Source organism: Struthio camelus, chromosome 1 (genome assembly GCF_040807025.1).
Source record: "Struthio camelus isolate bStrCam1 chromosome 1, bStrCam1.hap1, whole genome shotgun sequence".
NCBI classification, from domain to species: domain Eukaryota; kingdom Metazoa; phylum Chordata; class Aves; order Struthioniformes; family Struthionidae; genus Struthio; species Struthio camelus.
Genome location: NC_090942.1, coordinates 118,877,849 through 118,900,042, shown reverse-complemented (window position 1 = coordinate 118,900,042; position 22,194 = coordinate 118,877,849). Strand labels below are relative to the sequence as shown.

The window sequence follows — 22,194 nt, the reverse complement described above, 5'->3', positions numbered from 1 at the left end:
ACTGTGGCTGTCAGGCAGAAGAATAAGGTCAGAAAATATCATCTGAGATACACAAGTTCAGACTAGGGCTTTACAAAGAGAATGTACAACAGCAAATACTGTGGGAAAGTTACTCACTTTCTTTCTTCCAGCAGAGCAATTTCTTTCTTGACCTCGTGGTACTCTTCTGCTATTTTGCAGTGCTGTTTGTAGACCTGCATAGATTCCTTAGAGTCATGACAAGGAGGCAGAGGCTTTATGAATAGAAGAAGAAAAAAAATACACTGCTTTTGAATGAAACATTAGAATAAATGCATATTGGAAAGATACGTCTGTATCCTCAGTTCTGTGACAATTACTTAGAGAAAATTCCTTTTAACCCTCACTGCAGGATCTAGCCTGACAGGCCTAATGACTGCCTTTCACAGAAGGGAAAAGCTCTTTCATGTATAAGAATATGCATAAACTTTCAAACCTTATTAGGATTTTCAGAATTTTCCTTGCTGACTTTGTAAAGTATCCCTGAAAGATCGTTCAAAAAAAGATTTCTCCCTTACCTTCCTCTTTTTCTGCTACAAAAACGCTAAAGTTGGTTCGTTGTTCATATCCATATCTACACTGTAACATAAAATACAGGAGCACATTTTCACTGGAGAAACTACGGCACTCAGCAGAAAGGTAATTTAAGTGCAAACAAGCTCTTATTCTCCAGTCTTGCAAGACGGGAAGGAAAGATACGGAAAGCTATTGACTGAACATTCTTTATCATAGACATAATCCTTCTCCCAGCTTATTACTGAATGGGACAAGACATGAACTGGGAAGCTGGGGATCGGATGGTGATCCTGCTGGACTCAACAGGAGTTATACTGCTGACTCCAGTGAAGCCAAGATTTCATGACGGTTTCTACCTGAGGAATGCCTCAATTGGAAATATTTAGTTAACAGAAATGCTATGAAAATTAAATGTTTTATTTGCACAGTGTTTTGAATTTCCAGAAGAAGTGAGGATGAGAGTTAAAAATCGAAGGATAATGACAGCAGTTAAAAAAAAAAATCCGCATGAGACAGAGAGAGAGAGAGAGAGAGAGAGAAGGCAAAAGCCCCCTAACCTGAATACCTACATCAGTACAGAAAGGCGGGTTTTTTAATGCACGCTAGAGATAATAAATATGTCAAAGAAACCACTTTATCTTGGGACTGCTCATATGAATCACAGCTAAAATCTTGAAAATACAGTCTGGTTAATTGTCAGTGCTTTTTGTTCCTTAAAAAGAATGTAACTTAATTCAGGCTTCAGACTCGACTGTCACATTTTGGCCATAACACTTTCAGGAAGCGTAGTATTTTTAAGTTATTAGCCATGAATCAATTGACTGTAAATTAACTCCAAACAGCATGCTTGAGCCACCTGTTTGAAGCAAAAGGAAGCACTGAAAATAGTTCCTTTACTGCCCAATTAAACAACATCTATTGTCTTTCATAATAAAAGTAGACAATTTTTTTACTTCTTTTTGTTCTACTTTAACTGTTATTTGTAGTATAATAGTTTAATGACGTTGTTAGGAAAAAAAAAAGCAACAGTTCTTGGACATTTCCTGTTTATGAACTCGCAATCCTGTGTTAGCTAAACTACAAATTTAAATTTTACTAAACATACTCAGAGACAAAGATTAATCCAATAGGCAGGGTAAGTTTTCTTCAGATGTACCTCAACGCATAGATGTAACTAGTACATGGACCTTTGCAAGTACCTGTAGATTGTACATAGTTCCTCATGGAAATTTTGAAACGGACACTCATTTTCCAAGTTTTGAATGTAAATAATGGTATGCCAGAATTGTTTCACGGCACAGTTTTGAGCTCTGGAGAAGTCAGGACCCCAGGGAAAGAGCTGTCCATTACTTGGTCAAGCTGGTTCCTAGGAAAGGGATTTTAATTGCATTTCAATGGGGATGAGCAATAGCACCATCCGTATAGCCACCCAAATAATAAGCATAAATTTAAACAGGACAGAATATAGAAGTCTCAGTGCTCTAATCCGAGAATGCAAGGGTGAGCCAAAGTAGCTCTGGTATCTACCAGAGATCAGCAAACAACAAATGCATCACAATAAAACAATTCTGAACAGTACCCGGGGGAAAGTCCCTAAACAGTGATCCTTCAGAAGAGAAAAAAATTGCTCTTGCTTCTAACTTAGTTTCCTAAAATCTAGCCGGTTTAAGTCAGTTTAAAAATTAAAGCAGCATTCAGTTTCTATATTCCAGCTTCCCACTCAAAAGTTATATTTAGAGAGCTAAAAATTATCTAGTCATGCTGAGACTTAGTATCTAATTCCCACATAGAACCAGTTGCTGACTTGGAAACCCCTTCCCCTCATTGTTTCCTCTTCAGTGTCATTTTTTCTTACAGTGATATTTTAAGTTTTTACTCAAAATAAACGGACAACAAGAAATACAGTCATTTACTAATATTCTTTTCATACAGTTCTGCTTCAATCTTGAGTGATGCTATCAACTGCTAAATCAAGAACTTTTTTTCATGGTGAAAAGCTGCCTATTTACCACATAAAAATTAAGGTGGAGTGACATTTTTACTTTAAGATGTAAACTTGATTACGATTTTTTGGGTCCGGATGACTGAGCATTTTGGTTTGCCTTCTTGAAAACTTGAAATTTCTGTCAGAGGTTTTTGCAGATACTGCCTAGAGTTAACATGAGTAATATTTGCCCAGTAGTACATGAAATACAGGCTTATGCATTCCTTATTTAACAGATTGCTTTATTACAACGACAAGAAAAACGTGGAGATAAAACAGTCTAGTCAGTTCTCTTCTGCCAACCAGAAAATACAAACCAACGCATAAACACAGATAAATTATTTCACCCCTATCTTCTTCCAGCCTACTTTTTCAACATACACAAGAGTACAGAGAATTAATGATACATCTTGTCCTCATCAGGAAAAGCGTTTCAGAAGATGCAAGGCAAACTCCTGAAAAAACAAATGCAGAAACAGAGGCAAAACTTACTTGTTCCGAAGCGGTAACTCCAAATAGTCAGCAGACATTTACAGCATTAAGTTATTTCCGCAGCAGAGAGAACAATAACAGAATAGTAACAATTACTGGACTAGTCCATATGCATCTAAATGGGGTTAGGAGGAACCTACAAAACCACTGAGTCCTGTCCTCTGCTAACACAGGCAAAACCTGGGATTCATGAGCTTACTAAGTTCTACCTTAGAACAACTTAAGTCCCCTGCCCCAGTCAGAAGTCTGCCCCAGAGCCTCACCAAGGATCAGAAATATTTTTCTAATTTCCTGTTTGATTGCACTGAAGATAAGCTTGTGTTTTTCCTGTGCCAGCACCGTCCTTCGTTTAAGTAGTCCTTCTCTATCCTGTCTGTTTTACCTCTGTGATGTATCATATAATTCCCAAACCTACATCTTGGTAGGTCAACCAAGCTACATTCCTCTAATCCCTCCTAGGTGACATTTCCATTCTCCCTAGGTTATTCTAGCAGTCTTGTTCTGCCCCTCATTTCAGCTTGAATGCTTTTTTGGCATGCCTGTGACCAAGCCATATGCAGTATTATAGATGCTACTTTGATGGCATTCTTTCAGCAACTCACCTCTGGCAGCGAAAAAGAAAAGGAGTTCCCAGGCCAAGCATTTTTCATCCCTGAAGCCTGTATTCTATTTTTTGGTAAGAGTTTACATAGGCAACTAATTGGAACAGACCTTAATAAATATCAGTTTGCAGTATGTATTTTTTCCCTCAGAATCCAACCATCATACTTTAATTTCTCCTCAGTACAGCCCCAGCTTGTTAATTCATGACATATCTTGCCCATTCAGAAATCAATATATATAAAAGCATACCTGCTACATAAGCAAAAAAGCCCCTGCCAAAGAAAGTTATATTTAATGGCAACAGTTGCTACTTTTAATCCTGCTTATTTCAGGCTTCAGTGTCATCCACCCTCATTTTCCTGCGCTGGCAAAATATGCGCACACAGCATCTCTCGTTTTGTTCACAAAGCTAGTACAAAAGCTACAGCTTTCACTGATACTACTCATGTGTCTTGTTATCCCTAGTTTTGGGCAAGGGAAAATTTCTCTGTAGTTTATTGAACAATTCGCTTTGACAAACTTTTTACAGAGTCTAGCAAGTAGACACTAGGAGACCCCCCCCGTTACAGGCTGTTCTGTAAATGCAAAAGCATGTGTACACCTGTACATGACACACGCACTATTTGTTTACATTTTTATTTGGAATAGAAAAGATGTGGAAAGATGCCATGAAAAGGCAGTTCACGGAGAAACAGAAGAGCTTGAGCTGACTGTCTTTTAAGACAGGTTGAAGGAGCTGTTCTAACTAAAATCTTTGCTAGGGGACACTAAAAGACAGTTGTTTTCAGTTTGTATTCTTTTTTTACTCTACTTGCGTAACTGTGTGTTTTGCCTTTTTTGCCTTCCCATATGAATATCAGCATTCTGTATCCACAAAAGACCACAGCTGAACTGGTAAGATTTGTGCAGTTGATAGTGTTACTCGAGTGTTCAAAAACTTTAAAATGCTCTGTTTGTTAATGTACTTTGGGTTGTTTGCATTTACTTTTTGATTCTGGGCTCTTGGAGGAAAAAAAAAATAAATCAAAGTTTGCTTCTGAACAGGTCAAAGTTTAAGGAAAAATACTGTGTCATGCATTTTTGGCAGCTGAGCATGTGGACCCATCTAGAAGGCAGTCCTTAGCACTCGTCCACTTAAAGAGTGGTGTCTCACTTTCTGTAGATTTGCTTTTTTCCAGCTACACCATTCTGGAGATACAGAAAGTTGAGTGACAATGTTCTGCACGTGGCCCATGCTCATTATATGGCCTTGTGTACTCTTCCATCTTCCATAACCACATTATACTAAGTAAAACTGATAGCTATACATCGTAACTAGGTTTTGTTGTGTAACTGCAACTCTTCAGCCAATCTCAAAAATCTAGTCTAGTTCAGAAGGTTATTAAGAAAATAAGCAGCTCTCTTCCCTCCAAAAATTTCAAGGCAGCTGGATGGAAGGAATTGAGAGTTTTTAATCTCCTTTCTGAGAGATCTTCCATTCTTTTTCAATCTTAGTATGGTGCTCTGAATTTGTCAATATGCATGATTTACATAACCTAAAATAAGATTATAGTTATTACAATAATATTAAAGGAGACTTATCAAGTTCATAGGCCATGACATCTAATTCTAGGGTGCCAAGACACTCTGGAAATTCTCTTGGAATTTAATCCATATTCCAAAATACCAAATATTATAAAATACAGTATATTTTTAAAACTTTCTAAAATTATTTGTATGCCTCTACTGAGGGTCTTGACAGTCAGTAGAAGTGAGATTTCCATTATCCAAGTTCAAGAGGAAACAAGGCTTCTGCTAAATGTGTGTCACATATAACAAACTGTCCCTTTCATAACATAAAATATCTTCATTGCTTTTTTGTATAGACATTTCCAACTGAAGCATGAAAAACTTCCCTTTGACTTAATACACTGATACGATAAATGGCTGGAGCCTCTTCTCTCTTGCAGCAATTTTATGGTCATCTAACTCCATTGATTTCAAAAGATGTATAGTGCCAAATAGGATATAAATGCCTCTGTCAGGCTCATGATTTCATGAAATGAGATGGTACAGAGTTACAGAACACCTTGTGTGTCTGTATGTGACTTCTGTTCTTCCCTATTCAGGATGAAACTCTCAGCTGGAATAAAGAGTTTCACAGAGAAGAGGGAGTGGAACTGAGCAAATCACAGGAAATGCTGGGATAGGAGAGACAAAATACAGGGCTTAGTAATGTGGGTACTTAACACTGGATACCTTCATCTATATTCAGTGACTTGAACAACAAGGCCTTAGATGCTGATGTAGCGTCTAAATATAGCAAATAGCCACTAGTAGAATGTCTGTCAGAGAGGCCATCACCCAATATGCAGCTAATCAAAGAAGTGCCTTCCAAGGCCAAGTCCAACTTTTACATAGGGCAAAGGTTAATTTTTCCCAATAACAAACTGACAAACGTAGTGAGCCTAACTTCTCTGCACTACTGACTTCATTGCTTACACTGGGGGCGGGGGGGGGGGGGAGAGAAAAAACATTGAAACTCAAAAAAGTAAGCGCTTTGTCCTTATTCAAAGTGCTGCTCTTCAGTGGGAAGACAAAAAATTCCAGGACTGCAAACAAAAAAAAAATCAAAAGAAAAAACTGTATTCATATGAGCTTTGTTTTACCTGGGCATCTCAGGAACTGCATGATTTTTATTAATAAACCTGCAAAAGAGACCAAGCTTTTCCTCTACATAGTTTAAGCTCCTCTATTCTCATATATAGGGCTTCTGTATCCGAGGTGACCCTATATAATATTTCTAAAATAAAACCCAAAAAATAAAAATAAAACTTTTGAGTTACACTAGAGATGTTATTTTCTTACAAATTACTTGTTGGAACTTCTTCCCTTAAAAATACTGGAAAATGTAACGTTCAGAAAGGTAATCTGAGAAGACAGATTCAGATTGAAAATGTTATGTAGTAGATCAAAATGCTCAACTGCTTATTTTTATTCTTCAGAAAGAAGCTCTAACTTTCAAATGTTAAAACAGTTCTCTAGTAAGAGGAGTGTTTGTAGAGCATGAATTATTTGCAATTAGTCTTCCACAAATACCTTTTCTAGCCAATTCTACCTCCAACTCTGTAAAGTTGGCATCGGTGCTCTGAGAGCAGTTTTCACTACCCTGATGGGGGGAGGCTGCAGTGAACTTTGCCCTGCCATCGGATACCAGTGCCCAAGGAGTAAGTACGGCAGGATCACGGTAGGAAAAGAGGGAACGCTAGGTAATTCTGCTCAGACAGCCAAGTTGTCTGCCAGGGCCTAACATAGAAGGACAAGGGCTTGAAGCCCAAAACAGAGGTGCAAATTGCTTGAGATTCAGGCTGTGGTCTGCTGCCTGCATGCATAAAATTCTAAGGCTCCGATTTTCCAAGTCACTCAGCGAACTTACATATCTTTCAAGCCACTTTCAAAATCCAACCCAAAGATCAACTAATTTGGGCTCTTCATTCCTACAAGTTTCAAAATCTTCCTCTATATGTTCGAGCTGGCAAGTTACCACATTTTTTTAAGGGCATATTATTATTTAGCCACCTTACCAGGCATTTATAGTTTATTTCTTTAAATAACATGTTAATGCCTTTGATCGTATTTATGGTATGGTGATGAAAATCTTGCGGGTCTAGCTGTGATATTTTTATTATGAAACTATGTACCAGCATTCTTACAAATTCAAGCATTTCAAACTGCTGTGCCACAGCTGATTAAAGGGCACATTTACACGAAACCTCATGTGTGCTGGTTTACACTAGCTAACTTTAGGATAGAGAAAAGCGTGGTTGGAATGACAAGGGACTCCACCATTCAGCAGTTACGCAGGTCCTGCTGAAGTCCACGTTGTTACAGTTAATTTCCTACTGTAATATGGGAGCTATCTCTTTCAAAGCTGGTTCGTTACATTAACATAAATTGCAACCACATGCTATACAGAGCTGATACATCATTACCAGTTTGGATCATAGCAATTTAAAAAAGTAACGCAATTAATAAGAAAATGCAACTAGGTAAATTGTAACTTTGTTGCAGTTGTTGCGTGTTTGAAACATTAAAGCAGTTTATATACCACGCAATTATATTAAATGCTTACAACTTCAAGCTGTGATCCAGACTGACATGAGCAAGGAAATTCAAGTATTCACTGCTAAAGCAAAATGCCCTGTTACCACAGCATCAACTCAGAACCTTGCGTTGACATAGCCACCTCAGGTTGGACATAACGACATCTAAACATAAATGAACGCCTAGGCTTGAAAAGCTAAAAGATGAAGCACCAACACTAACTTTATACTTCTGAGTGGCTGAGTCAGATTCTTCTCAAAAGTTATCCTTCGAACTCACTACCAAAAAAAAGTTTCTGAAGGATAATAAAAAGAACATTATCTGTATCAAAGTCTTTGATTGTGTCTTTGAATTTATTGTCATCTTGAGATCATGAGGGTAAAGGAAAGATTTAGGCTTCTCTTGAAAAAATACTAGGTACTTAACAGACCAAAAGAGTGTACTTAGGGGAACTGCTCTGTCTGCGCTTAGAAAACTTTTACTCAAGGGCTATTATTTATCCAACAGACTTGAATGCTTCCAGGGCAACAATTTCAATCTATCACGGAAGTGCACATTTAGAGAGTACATTATACATTCCAGAAATGGGTTGTAAAAGTCTTAATAAAAAATCATTTTGCCTGCAAAGTACCTACACCTAGCACGGGTAATTTTGTTTCTATTTACCAATACAGTAGCAAGGATAATCATACTTTGCTCTTTTAGAGCCCTCATCACCCACAGATCTCAATGTCCTTTAACAAAGAAGATAAAAATTATTAACCTAATTGCACAGATGAACAGGAAAGAAGCAATTTCTCCAGGATCACACAATCTGTCACTGACAGAGTGAGAAAAAGAATGCAGGTTCTTGAATTTCAGTTCAGCACTTCAGCCACAAAACAGTATTTCTTTTCTCAATTTTAGTTCTGCTGAGGGATAAAATATCAGTTGTCCTTTGCGGCACTGGACGGCCAGCAGAATGAAGAGGCAAACATACTACCCTGTTTCCCTCAGTGCTGATCTTATTTTGCTGTTCATCCCTTTAATCTTTCCTAGTTATGCCCAGTGAAGGAACCTGCCTCCACTCTCAGGATTTGAGGGATAGAGCAAGAAGAGTCTCTGTCTTCCTCAGTTCCTTCTCCAGTCATTCTTTTGATGAGAGTAGCAGGAGAGAAAATAAAATCTTTTAGATCAGCAGCCCTCCAGTATTGTCTCACTAGTTGATGGGGACAGGAAGGGTGACATCATTGGACAACATGGTCTGCTAATGCCTTTCTCAATTTACACTCAGGAAACAACTGCCTGCATATTGAAATATCAGAGGAAGTCTAAATGCTCCTGGGACACAGATGATCTGAAGTACCTTACAACGGCCAACAAACACTCCAGAACTGCCACAGAGGAAAGGGAAATAATCCCTGGATACAGAACTGGCTCTGCGCCCACTGAACCATGGAGTTTCCACAGACTGACATCTGACTGAGCAATGTATCAGGGCTCCGTTTTGCTACTCCGGCATCACAAATTAGCCTGGTGTCAAAAGCATTCACCCCTTTTGCCCTGCCCTGTCTGCAGACATCTGCTAGAGCAAGCACTAGGGTTGCTGGCTATGCAGCATAAACTAGAGTAACTCTGAGGATGCTATCATCTACACTGGAGACTGGCCCCAGTTAAGCAAGATCAGAAATAAGATGGTGCTGCAAAATATACTTTTGCATTCTCTTGGAATGCTTCAGAGAAAGGTTATTATACCGATCTTCGCACAGCTTGTGGGTGTTAGAATATAATACCTGGCTCATACCTTCTCCCATCAAAATCACAAGAACTGTTCATTGTAGGGCAACAGTGTGTGCCCAGCTAGGTTTTACACACCAATTGTAAAAAATAAAAAAGCATGTGAGATTGTAAAAATAACCATATTTCTCTGCAATTCGATTACAAATGTCAAATGATTTTTCTGCAGATCTTGAAAGGAAAATATATCCTTTTATGGAAACATAAAGTCTCAAGAAATGTTAACGGTTTAAAAAAGCAACACTGAAAATCCCATCTTAGTGTAACATCCAGAGTTTTCTACCATAATAAATCTAATCAACGTGAAGTCGAAAGGTAATTAAAATATAAATAAAATAAATATATCTAAATAAAAATAAATATATATAAATATATAAAAAGAATGAATGAATAAATAAAACAAATTTACCTGCAGCTGCTGATCTAGTTCTGGAAATGCCAAAGCGAAGGAGTCTTCTGAAGAAGCATCATCTAAAAGGTAAACACGAAGTCAGAAGCCAGAATCTACTGAAAAGGTATTTCAAATGATCTGGTAATGTAGTTGTACATTGCATATATCCACTATAATATCAGGACCTTCCAAACACCTTTGTATATGCTTACCTTTCCACACTTGAGATACTTTAATAAACCCCTTGAAAACACTAGTGAGTTGGAAATAAGAAAACGTTTAAGTGTTGGGAAGACAGGAACCCTAATTTCTACTGCGGTGATTAGGAAGCAAAACAAAACCAGTTACATAAATAGAACATGTGATAATGTAATAAAAACAGTAAATCCAAACAATCTTTATTCTTGAGTTGTCCATACAGTGCAAAGAATTAAAAGATTCTTCCACAGATAGCATCCTTACTGCCAAATAGGTCATGACTTGAAGGAAAGGGAAAGATGTCTTGCCCATCACAGTACAATGGCTTACCAGGGTTAAAACAGCACTAACAGAAAGGCTTTCTCCCACCCTCCAAAGGCAATCACAAGAATGCACAAACCAGAGTGGCAAACCTGGAACTAGAAGCCTGTTACCTACACAGATAGGATTAGAATGGGGAAGCACCACAAACGTCTTCATACCACAAAGAAATACCTTTACTCTGACCTGTAGGTAACTCTCCTTATGTGATAGGGTCAGCCCATTCACGACAATCAGCCAAACTGTGTTTTTATTTATTTCTTTATTTTTAGCACAGGCTTGCAGCAAGGTGGGACAGAGTGTGCCAGTTACGTCAGCGTTGTTATGTGGACACCTGCCCACTAGTAGCTGGACGGAGATCAGCAATATGAATCATACTTGGTAGCGTCACAACTAGCTACTGCAATATTTCTTACTTGCTGACTTTCACACTATCAGTTTTGCTCTGGATTGTGATGACTGTTTATGTATCTGACTACAGGTTATGGGAGGTGAAGAGAAGGTTACTATTAGCTAGCTTACAGAGTCCATTATTTGTAATGTGTCAAAATTAAACAAGGATGGCTCTCACAGGAGAAAATTGCTAACATAGGTCAAATTCTGCAAACTGCTCTGTGCTGGCAGACTTGCATGCTACTACAAAGTCCCCAAAAGATTAAAAGAACCATGTGTCAAAGCAGTATTCTGTATATTCTTAATGAGTACAGACTAGGATCTAAATTATGTGTCAAACGTTTTTTATCTCTTTATCCTGTCATCAGTGGTCACACAGCAAAGTAGGTTAGGGGCAAAAAGTAAAATAAGCCATCTTATTCTATCAGGAATGAACATACTGGCTAATATACAGTCCAAACATTATTTCAACTAGCATAGCTAGAGCTGGGCACCATGGAAACATGCTTATCCTTAGTTTCAGTCTGCATGCTGTTGTGAAAACCTATGTAAACAAAAATTGTTAGGAAGGAATGCCTGGAGAAGAAAAAAAAAATACAGTGACACTGAGGCAAAAGCAAAGGCAAAACAACGAACTTCTGCGGAAACCAAAGTGAAGTACTGTATCTTATGGGGGAGGATTCTTGCTATTATTAACAAAAAGCATTACCTCCCCCTCCCATACGCCTTCATTTTGTACACCCTGTCCCAAAAATTTCCCTTCTGGAAAATACTAAATTTGCTGTAAATCTACAGAGTTGTATCATGCTGATATGAAAGTGTTTACCTTTAAGTTGCTGTTGCTTTCTTGTACAATATTTAAAAATAGACTAATATTCTAAAAGAAGAAAGATGAATCATATGGCAGGGCTAAAAGGAAGGATGGAATAGGACTCAGTTGGACTAGGGGTACAGCTGCTCTACAAATATTTGGCTGAATAGCTGTTACATATTCTGACAGCGACATTGGACAGTCGTGGACAGCAGTTAAGCTGATATTTGTTTTTACAATTCCAGCAGTACAATCTTTGGTATAGTAGCAGTAAGGAGGGACATCAGACGATTTTAATTTAACAGAAACAAAGCAAAAGTAACCCCAAGAGCTTTTAAAGAAATATTAGCTAATATTTTTTTTTCACTGAATCAATTATTAATAATAAAAAAAGTCAATGCTGTATCAGGATATTAGGAAATATATTCTATTACCTTCATAAAAGAACCAGTAAAAAAATTTTAAAAAGCTTGGAAATGCTTTTAAAAGGATAGAATAGAGAAAGAAATTACTATAGAGGAAATCCTTTCAATAAGCAGATGTTCCCTGCTTATTTTCTGAACTCAAGTGACTGAGTCAATGGTACTAAAAATAGAACATATTGGTATCCTAACCATTATGGCATACCGTAGTACATTTTATAACGGGCCTGCCCTAGCATCTATTGAACAGCTGCTAAGGTTTTTTTTAGTTATGCTAGTTTAAGATTTATTTAAATCGTCTGATGTTCTACACATCAGATAAGCTGGGGACTTTGGTGGCTTGAGATTTTTTGGAGTTCCTAATTCTCTTAGGCTCCTTTGAAATTTTCAGCTTAACTATTCAGTCCACAAAAATTAATGGATATCTTTAAAACTAACGGCAAGCTTTTTTCCCACGAAATGAACAACTTTCCTCACAGCCTCCAGTGAAATAAATTATTTCTTCAGGCCAGTCTGTATTTCAGTGTTGTCAAAGTAACAAATACAACAATGACAACAAAAATAATTTGGCAAAAATTAATCACATGCTTAGGTTTCACAGAGGGGGAAGTGACAGCAATCATTCACCTCCTAAGAGTTCACCCCAAAAGAGTTTTTGAGGATGTTTTCAGAAAGTCAAGAGGAAAGCTATAAACTCCTGCATGTTCTTCCAAAAGAATCACTACTGCCCTTACAGGCTTGAATAGTGGGTGTATTTGGCAGGCGGTCAAACTAAATGATAGGGACTTCTAGCCTTAAAAATCTATGACTCTGAAAATCAGAAACAGTGAAAATATCTGAAATGTCAATGAAATTATTCTGAAGATCAAATACCCTCCCAATGATCTGTTTACCTACCTGTACCTGTTCTTTTCTATTCTACATTTCCTTGGCTAGACAATAGAATTCAGAACATTCTCTGTATTTCCTTTTCTCACTTTATTATCAATATTCAATAAGTTCTGAGATCGGAATAAGGCATCATTGATATAATCAGAGACCCTCTTTCTAACAGTCAGTGGCTTTTCTATCCCTAACAAAAACTGAAAATAAGTAGGCTGATTTTACACCAACTGAAAACAGCATCTCACCTCTGCAGTCATTCTTTTATGCCTCCCTTCCCTATCACTCATAAACCGGATTTATAATTGAAGCTGGTTGTTTTAACAAAATCAATTTTTTTAAAAAATTATCAAAGATAGTAACTTGCTACACCTGCAATTGAGTGAAGACTCTGGTCAAAACAAAAAACAAAAAGGAGGAAAAAATGCACATGAGTATTTTGGTCACGTAAAGCCAACAGCACTAATCCATGATGTGAGATAGTCAGTTCAGAGACTTCATCTCCAACCTCCTAAGTTCAAATAAGTATGTTGCATGATTTCTAAATACGTAGCACTTTCTGTTTTCCCACAGATCCTGACATTAATTTTTGAGGTCTGGATTTAAAAGACTTGTACTGTGATGACAGCTTGAACTCCCTGCACACTGAGCTGTTTTTTAACCAAGGAAGTGGTTCGGTTGTTTCATCAAAGATTCATACGTTGTCTCTGCTTGTTGCCTGAAAACTATCATGATAATAGACAGCATTTGAGAGAGGGTCTCCAGGGAAATCATTTCTTCCTTTTGTTTTCCATTCAGGAGGGCTGAGACAAAGTACCCTTCTATTTTAAAGACAGCTCTCTGACCATCCCTATCTCAAAACATAACAAAAGAACAAGCTCCCTAAGCACGTTGCCTAGCCAACACACTTCCATGCTGATACGGCGTGAGTAGCAGCTTTCTTTAGGGACAACAAGGCTAGGTAGCTAAGCCTTCATTGCCCATGTGAGTTCTTTTTGTCTCTCTGTGGATAGCACCTATTAATGCAAGTATGATGACGGGATTAAAATGTGTGATACAGAGATCCACTCAAGCCATGTGATTTAGAAGGCTGAACTACATTTAAGACCGACTGTCTTCATACAAAAGGCTTAATACTTATTAGTAATGTCCTGATGCATTTAGTCCCCTGATAGATGCTAATGTTGCACACTGAAGAATGAATCACGCTTTCTGGAAAGCTTTCCTTATTTAATCATGTTCTGGCCTTTTGGAGGTACCCGTAGCCAAATCTCCATCATACAGACAAACAAGCAAAATTGCTCACGCTTTGCTGTCTGTCTGGGACTGTGAAGGGTTCCAGCCCAGTCTCTTCTTACATGGCTGCTCCGTTTAGCTGAACTATTGGCAATAAAAGTCTGATGAATACTTCAAGAACAACGTCTAAATTTACTTGTCTCACAAATTACAGTTTCTCCAGTATCTTCACAGTTAGAGAAGACCCTACATGCAAAGGTAGACAGAAATAGAATATACAAGTTTAAATGTGTTAAAAGCACTTTAAGGTTGCTAAATCAGGCACTCAAAATTTAGGAAATGCCAATCACAACTCTGCTTCCTTGAGTAACTGAATTACGATCCTGTCTTTAATTATGTGCTCAGGTACTATTTTTTTCTCCTCCATGCGTGGGCAAGTGTATTCAGATCTCTTCCTCCTAAATTAAAGAATCAAATTGGTAATGTAAGTAGGCTCTTATCCTGTAAGTGGATCAGCCCTTGCACAGGAACAGCGTTCAAACTCCACTGCAAGTAAATGCAGCTAGCTGGGGAACGACACTGAATCAGGGGGTCCAGTCCCGGCCCTGGGAGTGCAGTGAGAGCTGGTAGTTAGAGCAGTGGTTACTGACAGACAAACACAGACTTATCAAATTCATCCTGGAAGGCTCTGTGGCTAAGTGACTGAGACTTGGCAGTGTTGTATGAAACTCCCTGGGTTCTATTCACAGCTCTGCCTGAAATGACCTTACGCAACCTCTCAGTTACCTCACTCATAAAATAGTGGGGAATGGTCATTGCTTGACCCAGGAATAGGCTATGAGGGCTTGCTCAATAATAAGAGTTTCGGACATCCCAAAAATAGCAACAGCCCATACCGGAACAGATAAGAGCAGAACCCTCCAGCTCAGTATACCTTCATGTAAGTCGAAAAGGCCCTGTGAGGAAGATATAGCCTCTGTCCCTCTGAAGATTAACTTCCTTAGTTCCTCTCAAACTTCCACGCAATACAACAGTAGGTGCTTCCTATCCTAATAAGGTCCAGCTCTCATGATTACTTAAAGATGTGGGACTGCAAAGACATGTATAAGCTCTAACTAAAAAGTGAATGTACTGTGATGTCCTTACTTTCTCTTAAAATAATGTTTTATTATTTGTATCACAAAAGTGCCCAAAAGACCCCAAAGAAGGGCCCACGGTGCCAGCCTCCGGACAGACAGGCAAAGTGACAGCATTTCTACCCTTAGGAGCTAACAATATATCTTAAGATACAATGGTTCTCATCATTTCCAGAGATCAAGCCACTTACTTGTATGCTGGGTGCAGTTTTAGGAAATGAGCTTTGTCAATTTTAGCCATATATTTCAGCAATCCCCACTGGTTTTCAACCAATACACTATCAGCTGGAAATCCTCTGTTGCTATTAGATCCAAAATGAGGATGGAGAAAAGATCTGAAGGAGCTATTGAAGAAGCAACTATTGTAAAACACATTCTTGCATTATCAATGATAAAAGAAAAAATTCTTCGTGGTCACTAGGATAACAAACACAAAGAGGCGCAAAATAAGTCATTTGCTGTGCTTGCAAATATCACCTTGTTACACTGCCTGTCAGTTTGTGCCTTTGTTATCAGTGCTTTTTCTGGAGAGTGCTTATTAGAGGCAGACTAATTCCAAACAAAAAAAATTACTAATAATTTCAAAAGCAGTCATTTATCACCACATGTCACTAGCAGAACTTTTCAGCTAGATTCAGACTTTTATTTTAGGAAGGAAGGTGAAGAGATGTTTACCTATAAAACTTTCCTTAGAACAATTAGACAATGCAAATCCACTATGCCAAATTCAATAAAGTTCCTGTTACAGTCTATCTTAATATGTGCAATAAATAAGATTTAATGATATAAATTAGTACAAACTGAATTTCATTGGTTTAATTAAATTGATGTTGATAAATTGCAATACGCTTTCTCTTTGGGAATGCTTATTTTAATTTTTGAACACCATATTGAATTTAACTTGCATTAGTTTCCAAGTATACAAGGTGTGCTGAAATAAGAGGTCTCAGACTCATTAAATTAAGTCAAATTGGTACCTTAAGTCAAACTGGTGCAATATGGTGTGCAGACACACCCTGGGAAACCTATGCTTGATGCCAGCTTAGCGAACTTCAGTAAAAGAGCCAAACATAGATGTCTATACATACAGGAATAAGAGACACACAATAAAGTTGTCTTCTTATATAGCATCCCTGTCAGCAGCTGAAGGGCTGTTTCTGAGGCTTTTAAGGAATCGGTTGGCCAACTTTCACATTGAAAATACTGTACAAGGCTGGCCAGGTTTTCAGTCGTCATGTGTTGACTGACAAATAATATAACCCAAATTATTTCTTCTATGCTCAGGAAAAGCCAAATGCCTTCTTGTTGGTCAGTTAGCAGAAAGTAAGTCTCTTTTCTTGAGCTGAGTACAGTCTCTCCTTTCAATTCTTCTCACACCCAGAGCTTGGTTACAATCCTAGCCAGTGAGATAATCACCACCCAGAAGAAACATTCCATTTCCCCTTTTTATATCTAGTTATGCTCCTCCTCCCAGTAAACAGTTGTACAGCTCCCGGAAGAATAATACAGCCTTACTTGGTGAAACCTGTCACTGTGCCTTTCAAATGAGATAAAATTTAAGGAAAAGCTTAAATCAGACAGATTCCCTCTCCACTTAGCCCCGGTGAGTTCCTTAACCCTTAGCCTTTTTTGTACACCCTAGGAGTATAAAAAAATCTCACCTGATGCTTTACTATCACACTTAAAATAGGCAACTTCTGTCTGAACTGAGAACAATACTCTAGCCAAGGAGGAGAAAGATTAAAAAATGAGGAGAAAAAGAAATAAAAACTAAGTACAGAGCATCTGAAGGTATATCTGTTAAATGTTCTTGCAGTTCACCTTAAAAACGTGTTAGATAGTTATTTGTACTCTCTTGATTCAAATCAATATGATTTTCTGGAGATGTTCAAACCTGATAAAGTTTATTCCCTTTGGCTTCTTTAAATACATTATATACTAATAACCATGTTCAGGCTTACTACTAAAAGAAGGAGCCGATTTCTTCTGGTGTGGTAAAATAGTATGCTGATATATACCTCTTTGTAGCCCCAGGGAGGGTGTGAAAAAGAGGAAAATGTGGTGCTTACTTTACTGGTTGATATTTAGTCTTTACCATACTCACAGACTGTGAGTCTGGATCGCTTACTGCCGGAACCCTTGTATATTAATATTAAATGACTGCAAATTAGAGGAAAGTTTAAAAAAAGGTAACAGAAAATACTACCTTTCTATAACTTTAAGAGAGAGGCTGGAAATTATTAACAGGGTAGAAAAGTAAAAAATAAAATGTGATGCAATGTTAAGGAAGTTTAAGTTTCCTGCCTTTCATGTCCTTCTTCTTCCAAGCTATTCACAACCTTGTCATTTCCTACTGCCGTCTCTTGTCACAGACCATTATACCCTCTTTGATTTTCCCATGGTCTCAGCTTTCCTTAACTTGTTTTCAGTTTCTCACATAAGCATGCTTTTTCCATAATTTGCAAGAGCATTCCCCTTTCTTTCACATCTCTCTTTAAGAACTATCTTTGCGTAATTCCTGTAACAAATTTATCCTGTTATTACAGCTTGAGAGTTGAGAATGATTCATAATTAGTTTCTGTAGTAAAAATGTAATTACAAGATTATTTTAATTTATGAAAAAGGGGCCCACAGACAACCACAGATATTTTCTTATATCTCTTCTCCCAACTTTTCAGTCTCACTCATCTTTATGAGCTGTAAGTTCTGTGCCATAATGCATGAAAACGTGTATTTTAAGTCCCCTTGCACAGGAGAGGAGATTCTACTTCAGGCTTGTGACCGCAAATGGATATTACATAATCATTAACTAAGAAATCTAATGTGTAATTCAGAATATTTTTAATATGACAAAATTATATCCAGAATGAAACTCTATTCACACAAAGCTCAGGAAGCTGCCTAATACAGTATCCTACAACACATGGCATCTCATAAAGTACTCACCAGCAGGGGATTTCACTTTCTGTTATCAGAAATCCTTGTATTGTACTTCATGCTATAACCACATCTCTACCCCGATTTCAGGCACTCACCTTTAGCAAAAACACACCTGGTGTTTTTTGGGATGCTTTCCAGCTTCTGATTTACTTTATTTCATTCTGATTTTTACTGTGTGCCAACAGCTCTCTAGACCTTTATAAAATTTAAGGCATAAGTTAGTAAAATTTTTCTAATTCAAAGGGGTCACGCCTGCACAGGCTATGTAGGGGAAGTAAATGCTCAGTCAGCACTAATTGACAGGACAAACGTCAGTGGCATTTCTGCTGCTTTGTCAGGGAACATGCCATGTGAGGCATCCGTTTCCTGAAAGCTTTCACCAGGTTGGGCACGTGTGGCACTTTTCAGCCTTCCTGCTGAAAGGAACGGCTCTTCCTCTTCTAGCCTCACCTTCAGTATGAAGTGTCCTTACTTTTCCTTTTTTTAAAATACCTTGAATCAGATACACTGCATATGCAAATAAATTGGATAGTTAACTACAGTCTTAAGTATCTTCCACAGACTGTTAAAAGAAAGTTAACATTTAAAATGTCAGCCGAATGATTTAAGTCCAGTGAAATTTTGAATGAAAACATTAAAAGTTAATCGACAGGAAAACTGATCACACGCTATCACTCAGGAAAAAATCCGTTCATAACATTGGACTTCATTTGATACTGCAAACACTAGTAAAAACATGTAAAATTTAAAAGCAATTATTTCTTTATGGATTACTCTGTAAATTAAACTGTACCTGGGGAGTCATTCAGGCTGAAGGCAATTCGTACTGGCTTATCAGCAGGTACCCTGGCGGTGGTGATCATGTGGGCACTTGAGTCAATGCTTTTACTTGTTTGTTCCAGCTGCAATAATATAAACAATATATTTATTACAGAGTACATGACACCATCCAACAAACGAATTAAAATGTTTTTCATGCATTCATAGCTGCCTTTCTCATTCTAGCTAAGCAACGTTCAGAATCAAAGTCAAGGGAGCGCCGTTTCATTTTTCATTTAAGTGAAATTCAGTACAGAGACTGCGCGTCTTCTGTTATTTACAGATTAGAAAGAACAATGGCAAAGGAAGCTTCCCCTCTCCTCACCTGCTTGCTCCCCGCCATTGCCCCTTCAGCAAGCCTTGACTCGTGGCAATGCTGCCTGGTTCTGAAGGTGAAGAAGGAAGAAGGGGTGGGGAATTGAGAGTAACACGACCCCAAGCCTGCCATGTGATTGGAAACGTGCACACCACTCCAGATGGTGTCAATGAGGAGGAACCCGACCTCCTACCTTCCGCCCATACTCCCCCAGTCAAGCTGTGCCTGATGGACACACACTTAATGGTCAGAAAGGTATTGGCTCTCCAAACCTTGGTGGTGATTCTTCAGTGGAACACTGTGCAGATGTCAGGGTCTGCCTGCATGGGTTTGACTCCCGGATCGGGACCTTATTCAGTCCTTGGTCTTTCTTCTGAGACCACCAGCTCCAAAAAGTGGTTTTAATGAGATGAAACCCTGTCCATTAAGAAAACTACTAATTCATTTCAAGCAGGGCACCATAGAGTCACTGAGCAACAAAAAATTGAGTTACTACTTATCTGTACTAGTAAAACTAAAGCATCTCCAAATACTCAAAGTTGTACTCATGGTTCTACTACATATATTTAACCTTTAGATGCATCGTTTTGGTAAAACTCTATTAAAAAGCTGAACGCAAAGTTATTCTCCTTGTATAGCTGGCAAAAAGCTGCTAAAATTCACAGATGTTAATCTTCTGATTAGCTCCATGCGTGCAGAACATGAAGTGAATGGGACTTGCAAAGGATCTGCCATAAATTATTTTAAGACTGAAAACTATGTTATCCAGAGTGCATTGTACCCATACCAACTATGTGGACAATTACGATAGCATTTAATTTACTGTAAAAACGCCTCAGTTAATTAGAAACCGAGTGCTTCAGGAAAATACAATGAATTCACTAAAAGCTGTACCACATATCAGTAGATAACATGGCATTTAGCTAGTGAAAACAAAAGCCTATTTCCTAAGCCAATATCGTGCAGGTTTTCAGTGAAGTGGTTATTGTATTGCACTGAAAACCCAACAACCCTTTCTAATTTACACTTAATTATCTGGCAATCTCAGAAAGTCAGTAGAACAGAACAATATTACAGTCTTCCGTGGTGAGGCACGAGTGAATCAAATTCTTCCCTGGCATCACTGCCTTGCAATCAGTGGAAGAGTACCAAACTTGCATTTGGCCCATTAATTTCAGCATTTCTTTTTTATTTGCTCTGTCTGTCTTGGTATCTAGGTAGCAGAGTGATACAGTTGCTCTGTAGCAATGCTACCTAACAATTCATTGGCATTAAATCTGATCAAGTAATTTGTTATTTAAAATGCTTAATCTTTTCTTAAAAGAAAAGAAAGTTCCAAAATCATTACTTTGAATAAACCTTATTTGAAGCTGAGAGTGTCTCCTACTACTGATACATGAAAGATCTCAGGGATAGTTCTTTATTCCCTATTACTAACAATCAAGGCAAACAAGAAACTGAACCCACTAATATTAATTGGGCAGAGGCAAAGATAGGTCAACTAAACTGCCACAGTGTATACTCGTGGTCTCAGGAAAAGAACTCTGGAGTCAACTGAAATAGTCTATTTGGAAGTGCATTGCATTACACTAAATAATTTTCACCTTCTAAAAGTTATTGATCTCTTTTTCCCAGACCCTCACTTTTTGAGAAACATCTGAGACATCTCACTGTTTTTTTAAAAAGAACAGAACAACTACTACTCCAAAATTATTTATCATAATTCCTTTCCATACTTCCCAATTTAAGGCAAAACAAACAAACAAAAAAAAAAGATTTTAGGTGATGAACAAGGCTATAAGACATCACTCTATGTTGGTGGCACACTTTCCCCTGACATCTATTTACTATCACCAGTGGTCTTCCACATAAGAAAATACTTCCCAATTCATATCCTAGCCTAAGAAATTAAAATGATACATTCAGCTAGAGGATTTAAAATTGCCATAGCAATACTGCTAGAGGTAAATCTGTTGTCTTATCCCAGTCACATACTATGTGGTCTTTGATATTTTTAAATCGCCTCTTCTAACCACCTGCTATGAGAGGGCAAAAATCAATATCCCATTCAGTAAGTAAGGGTGAATTCTGTCATAACACAAAAGAGCGTTTTCACTTTGTTCTAATTCACAAAAACGAAATCTCATCTCTACATACACCAATTACCCTGCTATCTGTTTTGTGGCATTACATTTATCCCTTCACTCAATTTTTCGGCAGAATCCTCGAGCTCTTTACCCCAGGAAGCAAGCAAACAGAACAAAAAGGGATGGCAACATTCTATGTGCAAATAAGGTGATGCAGGAAACATGCAGGCTGACTGCCCCCAGTTTCCCACCTACTTTCTCCGTGCGTGAAGAATACTATCTCTATAGACAGAGATGTGTGCAAGTGGGCAACCTAGCATTTAATGAGATTTAATGAGCAGCCCCCTTACTCATGACAATTGCCTACAGAACTGGCTGCTGTTTCTTCAGAAAAATCTGTAGCAGAACTCAAGATTAAGTGGTGCTATAGCTCTATCAATTTAGTTCCCTTTTCACACCTGTTGCCTTACCTCACTCAGTGGAGTGTCTGCACTTGTATAATCCAGGGCCAGTCACTGCCTTGGCTTGTCGTTGCCTTTATGGACTAAAGCTTCAATAAAAGAAAAGGCTGCACCTGCTGCATAGCAACAAGCTGACAAGGTCTGAGAAGCTGAGACAGCTGTCAGGGCAACATGCTGCTACCTGCACTTCCCATAGGCTTTGCTGTCCCAAAAGATCACCCTTTTCCGCTTTTCTCCACAATTCCGCTTTTCCTTCCTCTCCTTTCCAGTGGCGAGGGATTATGATGTTGTCATGCTTCAGGGAGGAAA

The 22,194-nt window shown here is 38.1% G+C and overlaps 1 protein-coding gene across 5 annotated transcripts in view; it reads right to left on the bottom strand.

Annotated features, from left to right (window-relative positions):
* MAP3K7CL (MAP3K7 C-terminal like) overlaps positions 1-21,980 on the bottom strand; it is a 33,536-nt gene extending 11,556 nt beyond the window's left edge. Inside the window, exons 1-5 of one of the 5 annotated variants that reach the window (XM_068911821.1) lie at positions 19,531-19,563; positions 19,347-19,407; positions 18,996-19,104; positions 9,882-9,943; positions 118-263 (exon numbers count right to left, since the gene is read on the bottom strand). In XM_068911821.1, coding sequence (XP_068767922.1) covers positions 118-263; positions 9,882-9,943; positions 18,996-19,104; positions 19,347-19,407; positions 19,531-19,541 — 389 coding nt within the window. In that variant the 5' untranslated portion in view covers positions 19,542-19,563. The other 4 variants (XM_068911843.1, XM_068911832.1, XM_068911804.1 and 1 more) reach the window with 4 other exon arrangements.
* Between the last annotated feature and the right edge of the window lie 214 nt (positions 21,981-22,194).